The 27,214-nt window shown below is 43.3% G+C and overlaps 1 protein-coding gene across 1 annotated transcript; it reads left to right on the top strand.

Annotated features, from left to right (window-relative positions):
* Window positions 1–13,550: 13,550 nt before the first annotated feature.
* On the top strand, window positions 13,551–16,792 carry LOC120999596 (natriuretic peptides A-like). The gene is made up of 3 exons (XM_040430556.1): window positions 13,551–13,769; window positions 14,509–14,797; window positions 16,591–16,792. Exons 1-3 carry the CDS (start codon window positions 13,653–13,655, stop codon window positions 16,605–16,607), a joined length of 423 nt encoding a protein of 140 aa, XP_040286490.1. The 5' UTR covers window positions 13,551–13,652; the 3' UTR covers window positions 16,608–16,792.
* The last annotated feature ends 10,422 nt before the right edge of the window (window positions 16,793–27,214 follow it).

Below are 27,214 nucleotides of genomic sequence, written 5' to 3'. Positions count from 1 at the left end.
GATCAATGAACCATTCTGTCTAATCTCCACACTGATCTAACTCTGATCTGATCTCAACTGACTAACTAGGCCCTACCTAGGTATATATATAGAACCTAAGTTTTATCCCCATCTAGTGGTGGGATGTATAAATTACACCAGACCAGCCTATGAACAGGGATACCACAGGTATTGCAATGGAAAATAACAGACAATATAAAATGTATAAAAAATCCATGAAATGTAACTTGGATCAGCTGCGCAATGGGACGGTATTTTGTTAATGTTACACTGTGATCACTCAAGTTTAGGAGACAAATAGGCACTTTACCTTCAGAAACGGTTGGTTCATAGTCACCTAGCAGGGGAAAAAACTTGAACTGCAGAGACAAGGGAGAGATATAGGGGATCATCACCATGTGGAAGTTGTTCCTTCTGTAAATACATACCTCGTATCAAGAAATACACGAACCCTGGGGATAAGAAAGAATACGAAATTAGACAGCTAATAACATGTAGGACACAAGGAGTTATTTATATAGCCGCTTGCCCATGCCCCAAATTGTATGTGGGTAAAACCATACAGGAGCTGAGACGCCGCATCTCAGGCCATTTGAGCACAATTGAAACAGACAAAGAGACCCCTCTGGCTAGACATATTAAATATATACATGGCAACCAGAGTTCCGTTTTACGTTTCTGGGGAATTGAAAAAATATCCATGGGACCAAGAGGGGGGAATCTGAATAAAAAACTTTTACAAAGTGAAGCTCGCTGGATTGATAGATTAAATACTATGAGTCCTTATGGACTGAATGAAGGTTTTTCATTCACAGCATTTATCTAAAAATAAAAATAAGAGAAAAATATTTTATCATAAACCCAGAATACTGAAGAAACCTAGAATACTGAAGTAAAAATAACATATTATAAAGAAATAAAAAGGAAGGAAAAAGAGAAAGGCCAATTACCATTGTGTTCAGTATTAGTCGTGGGAGTATCAGAGCCATAGCGTCATTCCTATAACCTACAGATTAAAAGAGAGGATAAAATATTTATAGAATCTATTAAAACATCCCAAAAGAAGAATTGACTATCCACTATATATATTAAAGATTATAAAACATACTATATACTATCAGATGAATAAATATCTAATTAAGATAATAATATATAAAATAAAGATTGTGGAGTAGACCATCAGACGTAGATCCGATATAGGAATGGTACCACTATGGCACATATTCGTAGGATACCCCACTAAAGCATCAAAACTCAGGAACGAGGACAAAGTGCAAAATGAATAAATATATTGGGTCAGAGTAGATATATTATATATACCATGACAACAAAGGATGGTTCCAAATTATCTATGGAACGAGAAATATTTGCACAAGTAATATCCCCTGTTTGTAAGTTTATCTGAATCTCTATCCATATCCAGGAATCTTCTGAATCCTTCCTGAGACAGAGTTGGGGGGCATGAGCAGTACGCTAGAGTCATTTAAAATCTAATCCGGAGATAGAGTCGGAGAGCATGCGCAGAAGAATGTACGTACCGGAAAATGTATAAGTATGGGCACATGCGCACATAATTGGAATTCTTGGAGGCCCAGAAGACAAAGTCGGACTAGGACTATTGGAGGGTTATTGTTATTTTCTTTGACTTGTACTACAATAATGCCTTGTTGGGATAGTGTAGTTCCTCCTACTTGAACGGTAGGTTCCCAATAACCCAGTATTGGTACAGGTTTGCCGTTACTGGCTATGAGACAGGATTCTGGGGGCTGGGTAAGTTGATTTTGGTCCCAGTATTTCTCAAATGCTGTTTGTTGGATGGTAGTGACTTGGGATCCTGTGTCTACTAGGGCAACAAAAGGAACTCCATTTATTGAAGTGTCACTTCTGGACGGGATCCTACATATCTTGGCATCCAATAGGGATCTTCTGGACCTATTGATTTACCTCCCGAGGGGTGGTCCTTGGCCTCGGGGGTCACTCGTTTAACTGCCAGCAGGTGGCTTCAGTATGGCCTGGCTTGTGACAGTATGTACAGATAAGCCGCTTGGGGGTACTAGTGCGGTCAGGAGGGCATCCACCCGAATTTCTAGAGTAAGTCTCTTTATAGTCAGGAGAGAAGAGTCTTCTGGACACAGGTTTCTCATCCTCCAGCAATAATGTTTTTTCCCACTGTTCCATTTTTTTGTGAACTTTCTCCAGACTTTTAGTCAGGAATTGGACTTGTTCAGTAAGGGCAGCAACTGTGTCAGGAATTGGGGCTTGAGTTGCCTGACTGACGACAGGTAAAGGTTTTACAGGGGTGACCAGCTGTGTTGCTGGCACTGCAGCGGATCCAACAGGTTCTGTAGGTGGACTCTTTCCCAGTATACTGATAGATAATTCTTTAAAGTCTAAGAAAGCAGCACTTGGATGCTGGGCGGCTAACATTCTTAGGCTACTTTCACACTAGCGTTCGGAGCGGGTCCGTCTGATGTTTCATCAGACGGATCCGCTCCTATAATGCAGACGTTTTCATCCGTTCAGAACGGATCCATCTGCATTATAACTTAGAAAAATTTCTAAGTGTGAAAGTAGCCTGAACGGATCCGTCCAGACTTTACATTGAAAGTCAATGGGGGACGGATCCGTTTGAAGATTGAGCCATATAGTGTCATCTTCAAACGGATCCGTCCCCATTGACTTACATTGTAAGTCTGGACGGATCCGCTTACCTCCGCACGGCCAGGCGGAAACCCGAACGCTGCAAGCAGCGTTCAGGTGTCCGCCTGCTGAGCGGAGCGGAGGCTGAACGCCGCCAGACTGATGCATTCTGAGCGGATCCGCATCCACTCAGAATGCATTAGGGCTGGACGGATGCGTTCGGGGCCGCTTGTGAGCCCCTTCAAACGGAGCTCACAAGCCCCGAACGCTAATGTGAAAGTAGCCTTAGTTGGCACTTTAAATTGTCTGTATTGACACCTTCAATAAATTGCTCTTTCAGGGTTTTGTCCTGATTCTCTGCCTCATGGGGGTCTACTTGAACAACAGCTCTAAGGGCTTCCTGCAAAGATAATGCACAGTCTCTGAGTGACTCACCCGATTGCTGTTTCTTGCTAAAGAACCTCATCTTGACCTCTGACAGGTCCTGGGTTCAAAGGTGGTGTAGAGACGTTCAAATATCTGCTCCAGTGTCCTCCTTTCTGAGCTTGGCCAGGATTTCACTTCTCTGAGAGCAGCTCCTTCCAATTGCGCAAGGAGAATCTCCATCTGTTGTTCTGGGGATACAGGGTACAATCTGAACACAGCAAGAATTTTCTCTTTAAAGTCCCTTAAAGTATGAATTTCTCCAGAATATCACGGGAACCAGGGGGCCCCAAAATAATAAGGCATGGTTAAAGGCATTAAACTTGGCGCTGGGACCGGCTGCGGCTGCCGCAGGAGGTCCGCGGAGGTCAGACTGCACGTTATCTTCTTGTACAGACATGCTGACAGTAAGTAGATTACAGTTAGGTAAATCGGATGCAATTTGCGACAATTTTTTGCGGCGTTGCTATGGGCGACCGCTATTTTGCGGTGTATGGCCCTTTAAATACTTGATACCGGCTGAATACAATACTCAGGCAGCGCTTACTTGAGCTTCTGGTAGCGCTCCTGGCTAGCGGTGCTCCCTTTAGCTTAGCAGGGCAAATCGAAGTACTCACAGACTGTGTGCTCTATTTGGGGGACGGCAGGCAATGCGATTCTCTCCGTTAGCTCGCCTGTGTGAGATCTCGCGATACTTTGGGATACACGCACGTCACACTCTCCTCCCATGCGCGGCGTTTCCCTTTGATGTGGCCACAGGCAGAGGAGGCGGCGCTGCGTTTGTATACAGGGTTCAGCCTCGCAGAAACAACACAGTAAAGGTAGGATTGGCTTGACCAGACAATTTTGCATAAGGGGGCGGCACTACGTTTTCCCTCTCTTTAGGGGGTGTCGCTAACTTGTCCACAGTGATGGCGCAGTATTTCTTTTCAAACAAGAACTCCGTTGGCCATCTTAAGTGCATATAAACAGTCTATTCACTGACAGCAAGCCGTTTTAGAGACACACAAATGTCGGATTTTCTCACTTTTAACACAGCGATTTTTATGCTGGGGACTAGTATAGCACTTCCATACACTTTCCAAGCAATTTAAACTGTTCTGTAGCCCAAAACAGCGCACAATAAGCAAAAGTCTCTCAATAAAGCAAAGAGGCTTATTCACATGCGACAGTCTCTCAAATATGGCGCAAGGGTTAATATCCTGTTCGTGACGCCAAGAAAAGATATGCAGCAAGCCAGTAGCGCTGGGGCAACACGTGAGGTGCACGGTGGACCGATGAGGGGCCAAATAATAACACACAGTTCATCAGTTTACTCCCGGTTAGCAGAAAGCCTCCCTGGGCTGGCAGCACAGTGTTGAGGTGGACAGCACGAAATCCTCCGGGGCACGCTCTGTGGTAGGAAGCATCAGCCAAGATGGAGGTTGAGGTGCCCTTGATGTTAGGGGTGCTTAGGGTGCTTGTTGCGGCTGAGTCCCTTGATGGTTTTTGTCGTGACGCCAGTACCGTTAATGGTGGTACAACCAATAGTAGTAATAATGAGGTAGACAGTGGTAAGATGCAACTCACAACTTTTACTGTTGTTGACTTTGGCTGCAGCAGTACAAAATACAGTCTCTTGTTGGTATTAGAGTTAATCTGCGAATCCACTGTTTCCAGGCTTTCTTGGCTGGATTTAGGCTTAGCCGGAAATTTCTGTATCAGTGTAATTTGGTGAGGTTGCCGGAGGCTATGGTATCCTCCTAATATTATATTTACCCCACCTTATATGAGTAGTCTTCTCATTTTAAAATAATTTTTTCCACATTATTATTTTTTCAACATTTAATATTTTAACGTTTTAAAAGTATACTTAGAGTAATTTATTTCAGTGATTATTTACAAAGATGTAAAAAAAAATTATCAAAGAATCATTATAGAAGAAATTGTTGGAGAAAATCGTGAATCGCAGAAAAATCGCGAAAAAATCGTGAGAAAAATCGAGAGAAAGGAAAGCGGAAAGTATCGCAGTAAGGATAGTCTGTATGAATGTGATACTTTTATCGATGCGATATTTGCACATTATTTCATTATCATCTATCTTTGTATCTCTATATGTTCCCAATGTAATATATAGCAAGGTATGGATGTGTACTAATATAGGATTATAGAAGAGTCCCAATAGCAGGAGGTTCTGGCCCCATAATGGACTGACTCCAGTTCGGATTTTGAAGAATTCCCAAACAATTGAGACACCTCCCCATTGAAACAAGACCCCCTATATAAGGATAGCCTTTCCATTATGCTGCTTAACCACTGAGGAAGGGGCAAGTTCAGACCCCGAAACGCGTTCGGTGATAGCAGCTACAGGACCCAAAGGAGTCAAGATATCGTATGGCATTTTAAAAGACCTAAAAGGACTTTAAAGAATCAACCAATCTCAGCTGAGTGACGATTAAGTAGGCGCGCGCCTTACTACCACAAGAGCTACAAGTTGTTACAGCCTTCGATACTACCTGCGACAACGCCCTCTACGGGATCACGTGGACAAAGCCGATCACGTGACCGGAGAATACAGGAACAAGCAGAAAGGTCCTGCACACAATCCTGGCGTCCTGACCGCATGGAGACCGTAGGATCGAATCATAACGTGTGTCGTCTGGAGGGGTAACGTACTGAACATTTGTACAGACTTACTTGTTGATGCCCTAACCGGACACAATTGTCTCTAACATACGGAGCCTGATATATTTGGCGGAACGCTACACCAGAACCTTGGGTAGCAGTTTACAATTATACGTTGGGGGTGAATATCGATACTTTGCAGCCAGATAGTGCTGTTGACCCTCTCCTTACAGACTGTGATACCAATCATTGTGGACTAGTAATTACCCATACAATTAAGTGTACTATTGGGGACTGAAATCCACTCATCCATTATAGCTATAGTGTGAGGCAAGCTATAGTGACTTCCAATCTGCCCACTAGTGGTACCATCTGGAATTTGCTGAGTGGAAGCTTTATCTGCAAACATAGATTTTATTCTGAGTATTTTATTTAGTGTTTTATTTAGTGTTTTATTTTATGTAGATGATATATGTAATTCTACATGGCGCCCTTTTTTAATAATGTGATTTAATGTGATTCAATGTGGTTGGAATTATATTTTACTATATTTACTAGGGTTGTCCCGATACCACTTTTTTAGGACCGAGTACAAGTACCGATACTTTTTTTCAAGTAGTCACCGATACCGAATACCGATACTTTTTTAAAATGTCATGTGACCGTTTTGGGGGATCTGTGGATCTGTGGATGACGCACTGTCATGTGGGGGATCTGTGGATGGCACTGTTATGGGGGACCTGTGGATGGCACTGTTATGGGGGATCTGTGGATGGCACTGCTATGGGGGATCTGTGGATGGCACTGTTATGGGGGATCTGTGGATGGCACTGTTATGGGGGATCTGTGGATGGCACTGTTATGGGGGATCTGTGGATGGCACTGTTATGGGGGATCTGTGGATGGCACTGTTATGGGGGATCTGTGGATGGCACTGTTATGGGGATCTGTGGATGGTGCTGTTATGGGGGATCTGTGGATGGCACTGTTATGGGGATCTGTGGATGGTGCTGTTATGGGGGATCTGTGGATGGCACTGTTATGGGGGATCTGTGGATGGCACTGTTATGGGGATCTGTGGATGGCACTGTTATGGGGGATCTGTGGATGGCACTGTTATGGGGATCTGTGGATGGCACTGTTATGGGGATTTGTGGATGGCACTGTTATGGGGATCTGTGGATGGTACTGCTATGGGGTGGGATATCTGTGGATGGCATTGTTATGGGGTGGGGGGATCTGAGGATGGCATTGTTATTTGGTGGGGGATCTGTGGATGGTGCTGTTATAGGGGATCTGTGGATGGAACTGTTATGGGGAGGATCTGTGGATGACACTGCTATATGTCATCCACAGATCCCCCTCATAACAGTGTCCCCCAATACACCGGCCCCGCCGCTCACCGAAGTATTTTTTTATAAACGTGAATCCTTATCCAGTTATTAAGTTGAACTAACGCTGCCCTCTCCCATGTTCCCCTGTATCCCCCTGTATCCCCACAGCACTTACTTAAGCTTCCATAGCAGGCAGGGCGGACGGCAGCAGTAACGTCACTCACTGACGTTGCGCGTCTGCTCCGCCTGCTTCACTCATAAAGTGGGCGGAGCAGGCGCTCTACGTCAGTGAGTGACGTTACTGCTGCCGTCTGCTCTGCCTGCTATGGAAGCTTAAGTAAGTGCTATGGGGATACAGGGGGGACATGGGAACATGGGAGAGGGCAGCGTTAGTTCAAAAAAGTATTCTATTTATGTATCGGGGCGGGGTATCGGCGGCTGAGTACCGCCGAGAAAACTCGGAATCGGTCCCGATACCGATACTAGTATCGGTATCGGGACAACCCTAATATTTACTATTGATTGATTAAACTCATTATAATACAATCACAGTGTATTGAATATCCATTGGTTCCAGGTAGTCGAGTGCCCCCTATCTATCTATTTATTCTTATGGTATCCTTCACCTGAATATCCAAAGGTCTTTAATACCTGGTTGGTGGCTTTTATCCTTTGGCTGTGAATCCTTTCCTTTCTTTGTCCCTTTCTGGACTAAACTTTAACTGAGTAGAAGTGCTAGATCTGCACTCTCTCAAACTCAGCAGAGTAACTTGAGATCAATGAACCATTCTGTCTAATCTCCACACTGATCTCAACTCTGATCTTATCTCAACTCACCTAAAGAATTATTAGGAACACCTGTTCTATTTCTCATTAATGCAATTATCTAGTCAACCAATCACATGGCAGTTGCTTCAATGCATTTAGGGGTGTGGTCCTGGTCAAGACAAGCTCCTGAACTCCAAACTGAATGTCAGAATGGGAAAGAAAGGTGATTTAAGCAATTTTGAGCGTGGCATGGTTGTTGGTGCCAGACGGGCCGGTCTGAGTATTTCACAATCTGCTCAGTTACTGGGATTTTCACGCACAACCATTACTAGGGTTTACAAAGAATGGTGTGAAAAGGGAAAAACATCCAGTATGCAGCAGTCCTGTGGGCAAAAATGCCTTGTGGATGCTAGAGATCAGAGGAGAATGGGCCGACTGATTCAAGCTGATAGAAGAGCAACGTTGACTGAAATAACCACTCGTTACAACCGAGGTATGCAGCAAAGCATTTGTGAAGCCACAACACGCACAACCTTGAGGCGGATGGGCTACAACAGCAGAAGACCCCACCGGGTACCACTCATCTCCAACACAAATAGGAAAAAGAGGCTACAATTTGCACGAGCTAACCAAAATTGGACTGTTGAAGACTGGAAAAATGTTGCCTGGTCTGATGAGTCTCGATTTCTGTTGAGACATTCAAATGGTAGAGTCCGAATTTGGCGTAAACATAATGAGAACATGTATCCGTCCTCTGATGGCTACTTCCAGCAGGATAATGCACCATGTCACAAAGCTCGAATCATTTCAAATTGGTTTCTTGAACATGACAATGAGTTCACTGTACTAAAATGGCCCCCACAGTCACCAGATCTCAACCCAATAGAGCATCTTTGGGATGTGGTGGAACGGGAGCTTCATGCCCTGGATGTGCATCCCTCAAATCTCCATCAACTGCAAGATGCTATCCTATCAATATGGGCCAACATTTCTAAAGAATGCTATCAGCACCTTGTTGAATCAATGCCACGTAGAATTAAGGCAGTTCTGAAGGCAAAAGGGGGTCCAACACTGTATTAGTATGGTGTTCCTAATAATTCTTTAGGTAAGTGTAAATAGAACCTAAGTTTTATCCCCATCTAGTGGTGGGATGTATAAATTACACCAGACCAGCCTATGAACAGGGATACCACAGGTATTGCAGTGGAAAATAACAGACAATATAAAAATGCAGTTTAAAGTTATTTTGCAGTGCCCACGTGTTCCTGAGTGGGACGCTGCAAAAGGATCTGCTCAGAATGCATCAGTTTGCATCAGTTCAGTCTCCATTCCACTTTGGAGATGGACGCCAAAACGCTGCTTGCAGCATTTTGGTGTCCGTCTGATGAAACTGAGCCAAACGTTTTCACTGACACAATCTGGCACAATAGAAAACGGATCCGTCCTCCATTGACTTTCAATGGTGTTCAAGACGGATCCGTCTTGGCTATGTTAAAGATAATACAAAACGGATCTGTTCTGAACGGATGCAGACGGTTGTATTATCCATGGCGGATCCGCACAAAACGCAAGTGTGAAAGTATCGGAATCCTCTGTTATTTACACCTGTCCTTCCAGTGCTGCCTCAGGGTCTCTGCCCATCTGCAGCCTCTGTGCCTCAGCTGCATTGTCCAAGAGCTCTCCACTGCTACAGCTTCTCAAGCACATGGAACTGACCACGGCCAACGCCCCAGCATGAGGAGGTGGAGGGGTACACCATGTGGGCACACTTCAGAACTGCCAGGTGGCACCAGAGTCCCTCCTGTTGATCTGGTCCTCACACACATAGCAGTCAGCATCATATCATAGGACTCACAATATAATATAGCACTGAACCCGTTGCTGGCCACTTCTATGCCCACTGAGGGGGAGACACCGCCAAGTTTAACTACAATAAGATAGCAGGGTACGTTGCCTGCTTGAGGACCTGAAAAGATCAGGACGTGATCACATGATCACAGATCCTGTGTCTCCAACAATATTAATCATCCTGCAGCCTGGACACTAGGTGGCAACACAGGAATGCAAATGTATGTGTAAATCATCAGTAGCAGTCTAGGCTGGAATCTCATTATATCTATCTATCATGTATCTATCCACTATCTATCTTGCTATATATCTATCATGTATCTATTTAACTATCTATCTATCTCCTATCTATCTATCTATCTATCTATCTATCTATCTATCTATCTATCTATCTCATATCTATATATCTTCTATCTATCTATCTCATATCTATCTATCTATCTATATATTATCTATCTATCTAATGGATTTATCTAATCTTTTGTCTATATCATATTTCTCTCCATAAATCTATTATCTATCTATCTATCTATCTATCATATATCTATCATGTATTTATTTAGCTATCTATCTATATTTCTATCTATTTAACTATCTATCTATTTATATTGTATCTTTATAACTATCTATCTTTCTATTATCTATCATCTATCTATCTATCCTGTATCTATTTAACTATCTATCTATCTAGATATTTAACTAACTACCTATCTTGTATCTATATATCTATCTATCTATCTTGTATCTATCTATCTATCTATCTATCTATCTATCTTGTATCTATTTACCGTAACTATCTATCTATCTATCTATCTATCTATCTATCTATCTATCTATTCTCCATCTATCTGTCTATCATCTATCTATCTATCTATCTATCTATCTATTCTCCATCTATCTGTCTATCATCTATCTATCTATCTATCTATCTTGTATCTATCTATCTTTCTCCAGCATGGTGGTTCAGTGCTTAGCACTAGAGTCCTAGTTTTGAATCTGACCGGTTATAACATCTGCAGGAAGTTTTGTATGTTCCCCCCATGGTTGCGTGGGTTTTCTCCCACACTCCAAAGATATACATAATGACTTCCTATGAAATTGACCTTAGTGTGTGTTGGGGTCGGTGCATTGCAAATGTTTGTTATTATCTATTAATTTTACATGGACACTGAATGGAAAACACATTCCCTGTCACAGACCTCCTTGTCTCATATCCTGCCACCTGTGTCATTACTAGAGAGTAGAGGAGCCCAATCCTGTCGCAGACATACATAACGGAAGGTTATTTAACTCATATGTAACATGGTGGAGGGGTGATAGTGGAGAAGTGAAAGACAGGCACCATGTTGGTAGAGGGAATGGGGGATGCTGCCCTGATTCAAGTTTTGATGACCTGACCCACCTGGGAGGAGACCAGCGGGTGTGACTAGAAGACCCCCGTTCCCATTAATATTTAGTTGGGCATGTTGCACCTGTCTTTGAGTAGGCAATGGCAAGGCAGATTTCCTCGAGAAAGAGATGATAGTGTGAATTGTGAAAGGATCAGCCGCGAGGTTGTGGGCAGTGCAAGATGCCTGTGCCTAATTTCACCACCCCAGCCCTACATGAGGGTTAACTGCGGCACTGCGATGCTGTATTAAACCTATCACCCGTATGTGCTCTGATAGGGTGTCATGAGATGCGTGAGGAAAGGGTGGTCCCTATGTAGTCTCTTGAAAAGGGGCATGTCCATACCAGAAAGTCACCATGCCAAAAGTTTGTGCACAACAGTTAAGTCTGCGTGTTGGCAAGTATGCTATTTCCCCATCAGTAAAGTTGCCACCTGGTTTACCAAATTCTGTGTGCGCCCAAACCTCCCCACTATCCTCTGCCTGCCTCCGGTCTTAGGTTCTGTTCAGTAACCAGGAGGCTCAGGACGAACAATTATATTGGACCGTCTATTTTCACATCTGCGCTTTTGCTGTGCAGTTTGGAGATCCAGCATGGCTTACATGGTTTTCGGTGTTGAATCCAGCATGTTCAGTTTCCCATGCCGCACACAAAAACGCTGCTTGCATGGCAAAGCAACAAACTGGAACAGAATGCATTCTGGTGCACTCCATTCCAGTTTGTTCAGTTTTGTCCCCATTGACAATGAATGGGGACAAACCGAAGCGCTGTGCTGCGTTTTTGAGACCCCGTGCCAGATCTCAAAACCAGACAGCATTACGCAGATGTGAAAGTACTGTAGCCTTACTTCGATTCCATAAAGTTCTGGTGGGCGCCATGCTCTGCGCAGGGGACTCCAAGATGGCGCTTGATCCTGATGTCTAGAAGCTCAAGTTCTCGCGAATCTCGCGAGAACTTGAGCTCCTTCTCCCTGGCTAAGAGCGGGGCGCTGCGATTGGATGCGCTCGCTGCCAGGGAGAGCATAACCGCGCCCACCAGAACTTAGAGAACAACGCCTACTATAACTTTGTTGCCTCATTTGCATATGAGGCGATGAAACTAAAGGAGAGCGTAGCGGCCGAACGGGGGGTCCATTTAAAAAAAAAAAAGGGTCCGGACATCAGTGAGAGCAGCCCCATAAGGTCGTATAAGAATTTAACACACTATTTTCTGATGAAAGGTCCTCTTAAAAAGGTGAAACTAACAGATGAGATAGACTCATTACATGCAAAGAGAGATATTTCAAGCCTTTATTTGTTATAATTTGGATGATTATGGCTTACAGCTTATGAAACCCCAAAGTCACAATTTTGAGGTACCATTTGCTCAGGGGGTATGGACTAATTAGCTGACTGGAGTGTGACACTTTGAGCCTAGAATATTAAACCTTTTCAGAAAATTCTAATTTTAAGCTGCATTAATGCAACTCCTTTTAATTTGCATTACTGAAATAAATGGACTTATGCACGATATTCAAAATTTTCGATTTCACCCGTAAATAGATAAATATGAGCAGGTGATGTGGACAGCAAAAAAAAAAAAAATAACTGTGCATAGTTTGTCTGTATCTGTTTTCCAGCTTGAAAGGAGGGTGTAGCTTTTTGGAAAGGTGGTGTAGGTTAAGATGAGACAAGCTGCACCACAATACAATGAATAGTTGGTTAAACAGAAGGATCTATGATCTAGGTCCTAGGATGATCTAGCTATGACTGCATTACACGGATGGTGCACATGTGCCTTCCGCAATTTGCCAATTTGCGGAACGGAACAGGAGGCCAATTATAGAAATGCCTATTCTTGTCCGCAAAACGGACAAGAATAGGACAGGACTCAAAATTTTTGTTGGGCCACGGAATGGAGCAACTGATGCGGAGTGCTGTCCTCATCTTTTGCAGACCCATTGAAACGGCCCGTATACGGAACGCAAAATACGTTCATGTGAACGAGCCCTTACTCGGTGAGCCACTTGGATCAATATGGCACGTTTTTATACTGCCAGCCCTACATGTGACTGTATGAACGGACTGTTAGTAAATCTGCCTCATTGTGTCCAGGCAGAGATGCATTAATGAAGTGAGGTCACCGTGTTTTCTCCACAGGGTGTAACTGCTAATTACTTGTTCCAGAGAAGACAAGACCCGTAGACGTCAATGAGGATACAGTGAATGGACTGCTTACAATTACAGATTGACCTCACGTTAAAATGGATGCAGTTTCCTGCTCTGGAAGCTGCGAGGAGCCATCAATTATTTCCTCTGCACACAATACACATTTCCTAATTTAGTTGGGTTTTGGGATTAGCACCTGGAGATGGTGTCACAGGATAGAGAACGGGGTTGTAGGAGTAGGGGGGGGGGGGCATTCCACCAGCAGGACCCTTTATGGGAATCTTTCATGGACAGCCCTGCACTTGCCCGGCACACTCTGCTGTCTGGAAAATGCTGGCTAGATAAGGCTGCAGATAACAGGTCACAGGGAAGGGGTATAAATGGGAGAGGGGATTGGTACAGGCTCCAGATCACTGGGGGAATAGAGAGAGGGTGTCACCTAGAAGGACATCATCAACTTCACCGAGAAGCCACCAGTTTATTCCGTCACCTGCTCACAATGGAAATGAAGCTTTCTGCCTTCTGCACCCTGCTCTGTGCCACCCTGCAGCTGCTTTCATGCACAGCTCACCCCATAGCTGATCCAGACACTGACAGGGAACTGGATTCCTTCAAGGTAAGCTTTACATGGCGGTACTTTCTGTATTAGTTAGCTATAGGTAATTTAATATTGATGGGGGTAGTAGTCTTACTTATAGGGTAACGAAGGGCATAATGAGCAGGGTATAGAGAATCTGGATGTAGAGGACCGCTGCTTCTACCTGGGTCATGTAGAGCTGCATGGTAATGCATGGCATGCTGTGTCTTGTAGTTCTACACCAACGATGAGCATCGTTTATTCACCTATACATATGGACGATGCAGGGCACACAGCAGGTTAATCTTGGACTTATAAATCTATACATTCTCCAGATTTTATAGAAGTAGAGCATGCTGAAAGTTGTATTTCTACAACCACTCCTTGTGTATAGGATGATGAGGACAGATGGCATAGGTTTAAGGTAAGACATGCTGAGAGTTGTAGTGTAGCAATATATATATATATATAGAAAGGGCGTACAGTATAAAGGTAAGACATGCTGAGAGTTGTAGTGTAGCAATATATATATATAAAGGGCGTACAGTATAAAGGTAAGCATGTTAAGAGAGCAGAGCATGCTGATTTCAGTAGTATGGGGTGTCAGCCTTTTTAGAGTTGGGCTTGCTGGGTGTTGTAGTTCCAGGTTGTTGAATGACAGGCGATACAAATGGGACGATGCAGTATTTGAGTGCAACCTATCTGGGATACATTGGAGGTCACTGATAATAAGGAGAGGGATTCTAGAGAACATGATATATTCTTATTCTTTATACAGGATGTCCTGGAAAGACTGGAGGATAAACTTTCAGCCATCGAAGAGTTACAACAATCCAATCCCAGCGTCCCAGAGACCAGACAGGACGACCGTGAACAGCCAATGACCCCCGAAGAGGCTGGAGTCCAATTACCTGAGTCCAGAGGAGTCCGCAGCAAGCCCATCTCCATTAACGACTCCTTTCTCAAAGGGCTGAGATCGCTGCAGAGCCCCAAAATGATGAGGGGTTCAGGCTGCTTTGGGAGAAGGATTGACAGGATTGATTCCTTCAGTGGACTGGGCTGTAATGGTAAGAGGAGCTTTATACGGTTACTCTCTAGTCATTGGGGAACTACAAGTACCAGCCATTAGAATACATAATCATTACATATATCCGTGTAATGGACAGACTCGCAATGCAGGGGGGCTTTCTAGTGCAAACTACAACTCCCAACATGCCCTAACAGGACATGATAGGATTTGTACTGTCACAACAGCGGAAGACTGTACTGGATATTGTCTCTATTAGGAATAGTCATTTTAGTAGTATATGCAGATGTAGCAGAGTTGAACTAGGTATAAATCATAGGGGGGAGATTTATTAAGTCCTGTACCAGCATGAGATGAGCGACAAATATTAAGATGCACACGCCTCGTAATAATTGTGGTCAATGTCAGGGCGCCCATGCATCAGAACTAATCTCTACTGCAGCCAGGAACTGGTGCACATATTGGTAAATGAGTCGGGCTGCGGAGTTCCCACGTGTGGCCCGCTCACTCCTCCTGCCCACTTTTTGTAATTGCGGGGAGGATGTTAAAAAAGAGCTAAAAAGGCACAAATTTGCACCCCGTTGCCTCCCCCGTTGAGTTTAAATAATGTGGTAGGTTTACCTGCAGTCCTATGTACAATTACATTACAGTGTCGCCATGAGTTGAGCAAGATGACAAACACAGCTCTGCTACATCTGAATATGGTGTGATAACATACTTTGACACTACGTCTCAGGAGTAAATAGTGAATTGTTCATATCCAGGTACCTACGCTTAGCGATATTGGCTTATAGACATAGCGGGGGAGATTTTTTTAAGCTAAATTCTGGCTTAATTTGTGCCCAAAAAAAACTGGCGCACATACTTTGAACCATGCGCGTGAGGTACTTTTTGTTCGGCAAGGGGCCGTGTCTTACCGAGGAAGGTTTGTAGCTTAAGATGTGCCAGCGTGCACCAAATCCGCATTAAAGATTGCACCAGAATGATGACGCAAAGATGACCAATAGGTGAAGTAAAATTAGAAAGTGTCTATAGATGCTCCAGACTTATCATCCAGCCTGATCCACTCATAGTTTTGCGCATCTTTAGACTAATGTTTCCGCGTTGGTAAATTTGTGTATAGATATTTGGGGATATTTGGGCTGTTTTTCACAATAGCAGATGCCATAAAGCAGAAGAAAATATCATAGCTTTCCGATGTAAAGGCATTGAAAAAACTAATGGTGTCTGCACCCAAGTCATCCATCAAGTGCCTCCCCCAGGACTGTCACAAATGATGAAACCGTTCATCAGTGATTTCCCCCATCTCCTTGCTGACACGTTGCTCGGTAGCCATATTCAGCCACAGAAGTGTGACTATCAATCAATGGGCCTCATGACTTGAGCATCCATCTTGCCCATAGCAACCAGCCATTGACTAGCGCTGCATTCAAAACTCTGGTTGCTATGGTCAGCAGGGGACATTTTGAATCACCTCCTTACATATTGGTGTCAGCCATTTTGTTGGATATTTCAATATTAACAGTAGCATTTATCACTGGGTGTTCAGACAAGATGGCTGCCACTGTGGCCTTGTTTCCCGTAGCAAATAATGTTTTCCACTACAGTTTAGGAACATTAAAGTTGAGCTCTGATTGGTTGCTGTGGGTCACAAGACCTCTTAAGGCAATGCTGGTAAATGGGGCCCAATCACTGGAGAAGCGGCTTTTATCCTGTGATTTCTCATACCATTTGGGCTGGAACGCCCCCACACCACACGGGACTGCCCCTCTATGTGCCGGCCTTACATACGTTCTACATTGATTTTATAACTTTTGCCTTTTCTCCCCACAGGATTCAGAAGGTTTTGACACAATGGGAACGCAGAGGGAATCTTGCGCTACTTGAGGCCCCTCCCAAGACGACTCACCGAAACATGACTTTTCTATTTATGACGACCCAGTTCATATTTATTTATTTATAAGTATTTATTTCATGTTTTATAAATGTAATTTCTAACACTTCATAGATCATAGTAAATATATTACACACTTTCCTACTGTCTCCAGTGTCTGTAAATTACAAAGAAGCGTTTTCCTTGGACATTTGGGAAGAAGTACTGTTGATCTGTCCCAATCCCACTTGTGTTATTATGGTATTTACTATTAGCAAGGGCATAACTATAGTAGGTGCAGAGATGGCACCCGGGCCCTGCAGCCTGAAGGGGTCCAAAAGGTCCTTCTGTCCAAAATGAGGATTATCCTAATTGGAGTCCCTGTTACGTATTTTACATTGGTGCCCAGAACCTTCAAGTTACACCTCAAGCTACTGGAACTCTGGTTAGAAAACATGGCATTAAGGTTGGGTGACCACTTTCATAACCACAAAAAGGAGGACGCCATGCCTGGGCAGTGCGTGACCATACAACACACAGAATGGAAACCGTAATCTATATACCACTGTCAGAGGCTTTTACAGGGAGGAGGTTTAGGAGGAGAAGACTACAAGTCCCAGCATGTTCAGGTCGTTGTTATGGCATGTCAGAGGACATTTCAGGAAGGAGGTATAAGATGAGAGGACTACAACTCCTAGCATATCCAGGCTGATATAATGTCATAGTAGAGCACATTACAGTGAGGACGTATAAAAGGAGAGGAATAGAACTCCCAGCATGTCCACGCTGATATTATGGGATATCAGAGGAAGAGAAGGGGTATGAGAGGAGAACTAGAACTCCCAGCATGCCCAGGCTGATATAACGTGATAGCAGAGCACATTACAGAGAGGAGGTATAAGAGGAGAAGGTTACAACTCCTAGCATGTCCAGGCCATTATTATGGGCTACCAGAGGGCAATTCAGAGAGGGAGTATAAGAGAAGAGTACAACTCCCAGCATGTCCAGGCTGTCATTATGTGATATCAGAGGACATTACAGGGATGAGGTATAAGAGGAGACGACTACAACTCCCAGCATGCACAGGCCATTATTACGGGATATCAGAGGACAATTCAGAGAGGGAGTATAAGCTGAGAGGACTACAACTTCCAAGGTTTCTCAGGCTCACCACTTCTCCACTGCTAAACTTCGGTCCTCCTGCACTGATCACATGACGATGACATCATGACAGGTCCTTACCACTTCTCCTCTTCACCGCTGAGCTCCGCCGCCTCCTGCACTGATTACATGATGATGACGTCATCACAGACACAGGTCCTTCAGCTCTTAAACTGTAGCAGACTATAGTGCCCGTCTGGCAGCACAACCTCCCCAAAAATGTGGACAATCATTCCCATTTCTAATATTGCCTATGTTCCTTCCAGTTATAAGCTGAGATTCTAGTGCTTCTCAGTACCAACCAAGATGGATTTACCTCTAGTTCAATGTGTGTTCCGACTGTATTAGACGCATAGACTATGATTTTACCTGGCAGCGAGTGGAGTGAAATATTAAGTCCTGATACAGGGAACAGAGTCACTATGCTATATAGAACATACAGTACAAAGTGATTTACTGTAAATGTCAGGAACCCCCCTTCACTACTGGTGGTCCCTATAGTGTGTGAGTCCCTGCTCTTCCACCATAATGAATACAACTATCCTACAAAAGGTTGTACTATACAATGAATGGGCTATTAGAATAGAAGTGTATTTTCTAAATACATAATATTTTAATTGCATTACATTTTCCTCTCTGGTAGCGCCCCCTACTGTTTATCCATCTGGTGGACTGACATGCTCAGTAGCTTCCCAGCTCCCTTCCCCTTGGTGCCAGCTTAGTGATCTTATATGAAGCAGGTAAAGTGGTCCTGACACTGTTCATTCATTCATCCCTACTTTATCCATAGGAATATATTGCTATAACTCTCTCTAGTTGAGAAGGAAATTGTGGGAGCATCACATACCATATGCATCTTTGGGGCTATATGTCAGGGACTGTTTTCTATGTAGAAGTGGAAGGGGGTTAACAAGTGGTAATTGCAATGACCCCTGCAGGTGCTTCGTTGTCTCATGTGCCAAACTGCTAGCCACCCACAAAAAGGGAAGACAGTCCTCCAGATAATTTTGGGGATAACACTGTTCAAATTTTGAATAGAGCTAACTTCATTCATTTTGCTAAGGCTACATTCACATGACCGTAAGAGTTTTGTGGTCCGCAAATTGCAGATCCGCAAAACATGTCGCTACATAGAAAATGTCTATTCTTGTCTGCGATTGCAGACAAGAATAGGACCTGCTCTATATTTTTTGTGGGGACGCAGAACGGAACAATTTGTACTGTCCGCATCTTTTGCGGCCCCATTGAAATGAATGGGTCCTCAACCGCTCCGCAAAATTGCGGAACGGATGCGGACCCATTCATACGTTGTGTGAATGTACCCTAACACTGTTTTGCAGTTTAAGAACACTCATACATCAATGATTACAGTACCCAGTGTCCTGCACAGCATCATGTTGCTGCATCGTCCAGTTTTCAGGACACTATGTACAACAGTGGCACTGGTAATTCAGCACCATATGGGTGCATTATTTGATCACTGTATGGCACTATATGGACCTCAGTGTCAAAACTATATGGATACTGCATGACACTAATATTTGGCAATGGTAGGGCACTATTACTTAGGCACTGTGCTACTGTTATCTGGCACTATTTAGGCACAGGTTGAAATAATTATTTAGCAAGTATTACGGCAGTGTAAAGCCAGACATCTGAGATAATGGCTGCACTGAATTCGGCCAATCATGCGATCAACATGCAGTTTCAGCTGATGAAAGGCTGAAGTTTTCCAGGATGGCGGGTTACATTTTCTGAAGACAAGACTTGGCCGTCAGCCATCGTGAACGATTGCTCACACTAATTTTTTAAAACGACAGTCGGACGGAATCTCATGTGTATGGCCACCTTTAATCTTCTCTTCATTGCTTTCAAATACCTTGATTCTGCCATATCAGAAACCAGTATATTATTATACACTCACCTAAAGAATTATTAGGAACACCTGTTCTATTTCTCATTAATGCAATTATCTAGTCAACCAATCACATGGCAGTTGATTCAATGCATTTAGGGGGGTGGTCCTGGTCAAGACAATCTCCTGAACTCCAAACTGAATGTCAGAATGGGAAAGAAAGGTGATTTAAGCCATTTTGAGCGTGGCATGGTTGTTGGTGCCAGACGGGCCGGTCTGAGTATTTCACAATCTGCTCAGTTACTGGGATTTTCACGCACAACCATTTCTAGGGTTTACAAAGAATGGTGTGAAAAGGGAAAAACATCCAGTATGCGGCAGTCCTGTGGGGGATAATGCCTTGTGGATGCTAGAGGTCAGAGGAGAATGGGCCGACTGATTCAAGCTGATAGAAGAGCAACGTTGACTGAAATAACCACTCGTTACAACCGAGGTATGCAGCAAAGCATTTGTGAAGCCACAACACGCACAACCTTGAGGCGGATGGGCTACAACAGCAGAAGACCCCACCGGGTACCACTCATCTCCACTACAAATAGGAAAAAGAGGCTACAATTTGCACGAGCTCACCAAAATTGGACTGTTGAAGACTGGAAAAATGTTGCCTGGTCTGATGAGTCTCGATTTCTGTTGAGACATTCAAATGGTAGAGTCCGAATTTGGCGTAAACAGAATGAGAACATGTATCCATCCTCTGATAGATACTTCCAGCAGGATAATGCACCATGTCACAAAGCTCGAATCATTTCAAATTGGTTTCTTGAACATGACAATGAGTTCACTGTACTAAAATGGCCCCCACAGTCACCAGATCTCAACCCAATAGAGCATCTTTGGGATGTGGTGGAACGGGAGCTTCGTGCCCTGGATGTGCATCCCTCAAATCTCCATCAACTGCAAGATGCTATCCTATCAATATGGGCCAACATTTCTAAAGAATGCCATCAGCACCTTGTTGAATCAATGCCACGTAGAATTAAGGCAGTTCTGAAGGCAAAAGGGGGTCCAACACCGCATTAGTATGGTGTTCCTAATAATTCTTTAGGTGAGTGTATATGATGCTTCATTAATATTTAATCCAAACAACACAAACAGCACAACAGTCCAAAAAGCAAATTCCCACGTAATAACGTAGTCACAGGTGCCCGCGGTAATAGACCGCAGTCTCAAAGTCCATATTGCAAGTGGAGTGCTGTGGGTCTTCTGTATACATTAATATTTAAAGGTCATATTACCAGATACAGAAGACCTGCAGCACTCCTCTTGTAGAAAAAATACTAAAAGTGGACTCATTTTGTAGTCACAGGTGCCCGCGGTAATAGACTGCAGTCTCAAAGTCCATATTACAAGTGGAGTGCTGCGGGTCTTCTGTATACATTTAATATTTAAATGTCATATTACCAGACACAGAAAACCTGCAGCACTCCTCTTGTAGAAGAAGTATTTCTTTATTCACCAAACATTATACTACGTTTCGAATCCCCATGATTCTTGGGGAAACTGCACACCAACTGCTGCAATATTTGCAAATAGTGATGAGCGGCATAGGCAATATTCGAATATTCGCCGAATATTCGCCATAAATACGCAAATTCGCGAACTCATGATCTCCAGTCATTATTTACTTGATTGCAAAAATTGCCAATGCAATATATTCACGACAAAAATTCGCAATTAGAATATTCGCGATCAACAGTGAGGGGCAGGCAACTTTCCTATTGGTTGCTAGAGATATTGCTAGGTGCCAATATTTGCGATAAATTCGCAATGAAAATATTCGCGATCAACACTATTCACGAATACGAATATATAGCACTATATTCAAAATATTCGCAAATTCTCGAAGTGGCGATATTCACAATTAAAATTCGCGATTCGAATAATCGCGCTCAACACTATTTGCAAAGTGATAGAATCAAGGATGGAAATCTGTCAAACAGCAGGATAACCGCCTGGACGATGTCCTTAATGGGATGGCCATTGGAAATGAGATACAAACAAAATAATAAGAGTCCAGTTGCTCAAGGATTAGCTGAACTTCACAATTGCACCAATGCAGGACATAAACGTGAATCATCAGGAAATGATTTCCTGGAAGAACAATCTTTATCTCCAAACAAGTCTTATGAAAAAGAGTATTGCAAATCCTTACCATGTGTATATGTAGACGGCTGTTCTTTCCATACCAATATAGGAACTGGATATACATTGGTTGCGGGTATCGGAGTTGTGTGAAATAATATATTCCCAGATGTGTCCGTGGGGTACAAAATTGGTTCCAAAAGTAGCCAGGTCGCAGAGCTTACCGCTGTGTACAGTATAAAGCCGTACAAATGGCTATCGAATCTGGTATTTAAGAGTTTGTTATAATCACAGATTCTAATTATGTTCGCAACAGTTTTGTGGAGTACTTACGTGGATGGAAAAGGTCTAACATGGTAAGAAGCAACAACAAGCCTGTCAGGTATGGTAAAATGTTTTGTAGGATTGACACGATGGTTATTGCTCACGGTGTCATCATTTACTGGAAAAAGTTAAAAGGCCACTCAAAATATCTAGGTGTGGATAAAGAAGGGAATGATTTGGCAGATTCCCTTGCCAAACAAGGAGCCATAGAGAAGTCCTGAACGTTGATGACCTTATGGGAACTGTTCAAGTGGAGGCAACGACAAGAAGACAGGCCCAAAAGGAGGCCAAAGCCAATGTGGTGCAATGGAGAGAAGATTCCCCTAGTGAGGATCTCATCGCGAGTCAAAAAGGGGATCCAGTCATTGGTATTTTTTACACACATTGAAGATCCACAGAATTGTCCCATAACTGTGGAAGACTGTGTAGGCAAAGAAGAGTTACGAATTTTAATGAAAGGTAAGTCCCAATTCTCGTTATAGGATGGATTGTTGGTAAGAACCTTGAAGAATGGTATCCCACAATGGGTGGTACCCGTGGCATTCCGAGGTTTGATGTTACAGCACGCCCATGACTCCCCAACGGCTGGTCATCGAGGTGAGAAGTTAACGTATAAATTATTACAGGATTACACTTATTGGCCTCATATGTTGCAAGACGTTCGCACATATTGTCAGGGATGTTTAATCTGTCCTCAATTCCAGCTACAAGCACCCACTCGTTGGGTACCGCTGATGAAAAGGGGGATGTCCATGCCATGGTCGGATATCCAGACGACTTTATTGGACCTGTAACAACTTCACCAAAAGTCAACATATATATGTTAACTGTGACTTGTTTGTTCACGTAATGGTGGAATGTTTGCCTTGCAGAACATGCAGTTCAAGTTTGTGCGCCTCTCTACTCATTAACCACGTATTTTCCAGGTTTGGTCTTCCCCAACGTATCGAATCTGATCACGGAAGTCATTTCACTAGTGAGGTGATGACGAAAATGTGGGAGATACTGGGGGTAAAAAGAAAGCTACATATAGCTTATCTGCCAGCCTCTAGTGGTGGAGTAGAACGCTACAACCAAACAATTGTCAACATTCTAAAGAAATTTGTCAATGAATCTGGAAAAGACTGGGATGTAAGGTTGCCTTTCGTTCTCATGGCCATCAGAGCCACCCCAAGCGCGCCAACCAAACTTTCTCCCTTCGAAATGATCACAGGCAGGAAGATGGTGTTACCCCAGCATTTACTCTACCGAACAACAGATCACAATTTGATAAATGCTTCAACAGCTCATCAATATATGGAGAATCTATGCAAGCACCTTCAGCATGCTTTTGCGTTTGCCAGAAGAATATAGAGAAAGCAGCAGTAAGCGCCAAAACCTACTATGATCCGAAGACTACTCAAAAGGAATACCAGATTTCAGATCAGGTTTATATCTATAACTTTGCCCGGGATCAGGTGAAGGAAAGGAAGTTCCTGCCTTCCTGGAAGGGACCCTATGTCGTCGTTGACAAATTGTCACCTCACCTGTGGTCTACAAGATCAAAATTCCTAAGGGGGATGGATTTATAGAGAAATGGGTTCATATTAATCAATTACGTGTTTCTCATCCTAGGTCACAACTTCATAAGATGGAAGGATTACCGGATGATGAGGAGTGAAGAGATATCAAGGTTCCAGGTAAAGGCAAATGTAGTAATAGGAAAATGAGCGAGCACTCATACACTTGGCAACTAAATTGACATGTGCAGAAAATATTTATTAAATCCCCATAAAATACAAGTAATAAAATTTATAAGAACAATGTAGCAATAATATACAACATTACAGTCACATATATTGTGGTAGATATGATCGATACTATATTCGATAAAAATATATTCGATAGAAATATTCGATAAATTGAATGGTAGAAAATTCAATGTTGAAATATTCGATAGAATATTCGATACCACTCAATAGTGTCGATAAATTCAATAATATATATCACACCAAAAAACTTCAAGTATATGCTATTTGGGAAAGAGGGGGCATTATCTTCTAGCGCTCTATCCCAATTTGGGAAACTGAATGTCACTGAAAATGTTGTAGGTGTATTCACTTGGAGCGCAATATGTTCATAAAGTATCCACAGGATTCCTGATAATGTGAAAAGTCTCTTATAGCATATCCTTTTAAGGTCGATATGAGCTTTGAATCGAAGAAAACTTTAAATATTTGGCTTACCGTCTAGCGTTTGTTGTCTCCCTATTGCTTCAATGGAGCTTTAAATATTTGCCGGCTTATTCAGTCGCTCCATACAGCAAGCTGGTTTAAATTTCGCGGGAGTTCCAAAGATCGCGGGAGTTGCCACTCTGTTCCGCAATTTCCTTTGGTGCAGCTTTCGACGATAAGAATAGTTAATCCTTTACTGTAGAAATTTTCTTCTGTATGGCCATACAGTATTATCGGAGGCTTTTCAATGCAGGTACATCACTTGTTTCACCATACGCGTTACGGGTAGATTCACTCTCCCTTCCTCAGTGGTCAAGTGTCTGCCTGCTCTGCCTCCATTTTTATCCATTCCTTTAATTGCTTCCCAAATCTCGGACACCTGTTGTTCATACTACTCCCAGTTGGCCAGGGAATCCTCCCACATAATCAGGGGATAATTCTATACAGCCTTGATTTTTTTTTTCTTCTCTTTTTTCTTCTTGCAGTTTCCATGCGTTTTTTTGGGGACACATGCGTTTTTTTTCCAGCTAAAGGCGGAAACCCAGGATCGGTATCATATAAACAAACGAGTGTACTAACCTACCCTTATGTATTTCCTTTTGTAACTAATAATCTCTTGACTCACTTCTGAACCAAGAACTTGCTCTGTTAAAGAAAGAAAACTATGCCAAATTGAAGATATATTGGTAGTATGACTTGTTTTATGGTAGGGTTGATAAAAAGAAAAGTGGAAAGATGTATGTGCTCATATTTGTCATACAATATATTAAAGGCATCAAAGATTGTTCCTGTTATCTACATCGTCCTAGTCTTGGGGAAGGAGTTCCACGTTGAACCGATCGCTGTACCAGGTCTGTCATCTGGGATCATGCTGCAGAATACCACAGGATTCATCTTGACAAATAAGAGAATTCGATCCCAGAAGAGCTACGTGAGTTTGGATCCACGCATCTCTGTTCAAAGACAGTTCAACGTTTCCGAGATTTAGTCTCCAGAGATAAAGATGTATCAAATACACGTCAGTTATTCCCAAGAACGGATTACACAAATCCTGGAACAGACAAGAAAGACCCTGACCAGGGAACAGTTTTCCACGAGTCAACGACCAAAGAGGTTCATTTCTGCGATTGCAGCTGCCATAATCTTTGGCGTAGTAGGCACTGTCGTTGCCACCGGTGTATCAGCTGCTAATTCCATCTCTATTAAGACATTGGAACATATCAGGCTTGATAATTTATAACTTATGTAGCAATACTACCCGATATCCGAGATTGGTCATAGTTTGAGCAGAGCAAGGGTTCGTATCTGTCCTTATCACTATTGAGTGTATATCTCATAATTGTCGCCGAGACGCTTCCATTTCATTTTTATGTTTGAGAGGTGTTATGGAACGCTGGTAGTCGTGTTAGAGCCATATAGTGGTTAATTTTGTGTACTGCACATCACTGTGTGTTAATGCATATTATTGAGTTTTTCTATTGATTAAGCTTTGATTGTATTCTGAGTTATTGTATAATAAATTATTTATATTTTGGCATAGACACTTGTACCTTATTTTACTGATTGCACAATATAATTCAATTAATGATGATCTCTTTTTGAGGTGTTTTATATGTCCACCTCTAGGATCAATTCCATTTGAAATTTTTCCTTTGATCCTATCTTTCATATAAAGCATTTGCTTTATATCCCCGACACGCTGAACATGAAGAACCTGGACAAGATGGTGCCGCGCTCAGAAACTGCCCAACCTCCTGAAACCACAGACTCAGATGAGGAAGAGGGAAGTGACGCCGCAGCGCCAGCCTCGCAAGAACAACAACCTGTCTCAAGAGAATTTATGCGCCAGCTACTAGCTGAGGTGCTGGACCCCTTAATGCAAGAGATTAAGGATTTTAAACAAGACCTAAAGCACCTGGGAGATCGAGTGGACTCAATGGAAGCTTCCCAGTCAGCCATAGTGGAGTTTGAGACGGTGGTCTCACACAATATGGACTATATGCAGGCTCACTTGAATTACCTGTACAATCAGCTGGAGGATCAAGATAACCGAGGTATGCGGAACAACCTAAGGCTAAAAGGCGTTCCAGAATCTATGCAGACGCCATTATGCTCGTGCTACAGGAATGTTTTACTGAGCTATTAGGCGCGGATATGGCAGATTAAATAAGGCTAGAAAGAGCTCATCACGCCCTACAACCCCCGCCAAACCCTACGGAACCACTGAGGGACATTATATGTAAGATTATATGTAAGCTTATCAGCTTCCAAACTAAAGAAAAGATACTAAAAAGCTGCCAGAACATCAGCGCCGATAAAATATGCAAATTTAGTAATCTCAATTTATCAAGATCTCTCGCCGATGACATTAAAGAAACGCAGGGTGCAAAAACCTTTACTGGACGTGCTACAAGGCCGCAAGATAACGTACAGGTGGTTATACCCATTTGGCCTACTCGTTAACACTCCAGAAAGAAAAACGGTGGTGAGAGCAGGGCCATCTTTAACAAGGGGCAAAAGGGGCAGCTGCCCCAGGCCCAGTTGGTCCTGGGGGGCCCAAGGCATCTCCCCCTTGAGCCCTGCCTGGCCACTGCCCCGGTTGTCAGGCTGTCAGCTACACAAGGGGGTGCTGCAGGGGCGTAGCTAACGGCTCATGGGCCCTGGTGCAAGAGTTCAGCTTAGGCCCCCCTTCCCTCAGTGCGTTGTGTGTCTTATTATGCGGCACAAGGGTCTTTGGGGCCCCTCAGGCTCCTGGGCCCGGTAGCGACTGCTACCTCTGCACCACCTATAGCTACGTCCATGGGGTCGTGCCATGCCTGCCTGCTGGCACTCCAGGCAGCAAACTGTGATTCTAAGGACCTTAGATGACATCATCACCATGTGACCAGT

This window comes from Bufo bufo, chromosome 1 (assembly GCF_905171765.1).
Source record: "Bufo bufo chromosome 1, aBufBuf1.1, whole genome shotgun sequence".
Taxonomy (NCBI): Eukaryota; Metazoa; Chordata; class Amphibia; order Anura; family Bufonidae; genus Bufo; species Bufo bufo.
This window is presented reverse-complemented; position numbering and strand designations above follow the sequence as displayed.

Coding starts and splice junctions, on each gene's coding strand:
- LOC120999596 (XM_040430556.1), top strand. CDS start 13,653: ATGGAAATGAAGCTTTCTGCCTTCTGCACCCTGCTCTGTGCCACCCTG. Junction 13,770..14,508: donor GGGAACTGGATTCCTTCAAG/GTAAGCTTTACA, acceptor TTCTTTATACAG/GATGTCCTGGAAAGACTGGA.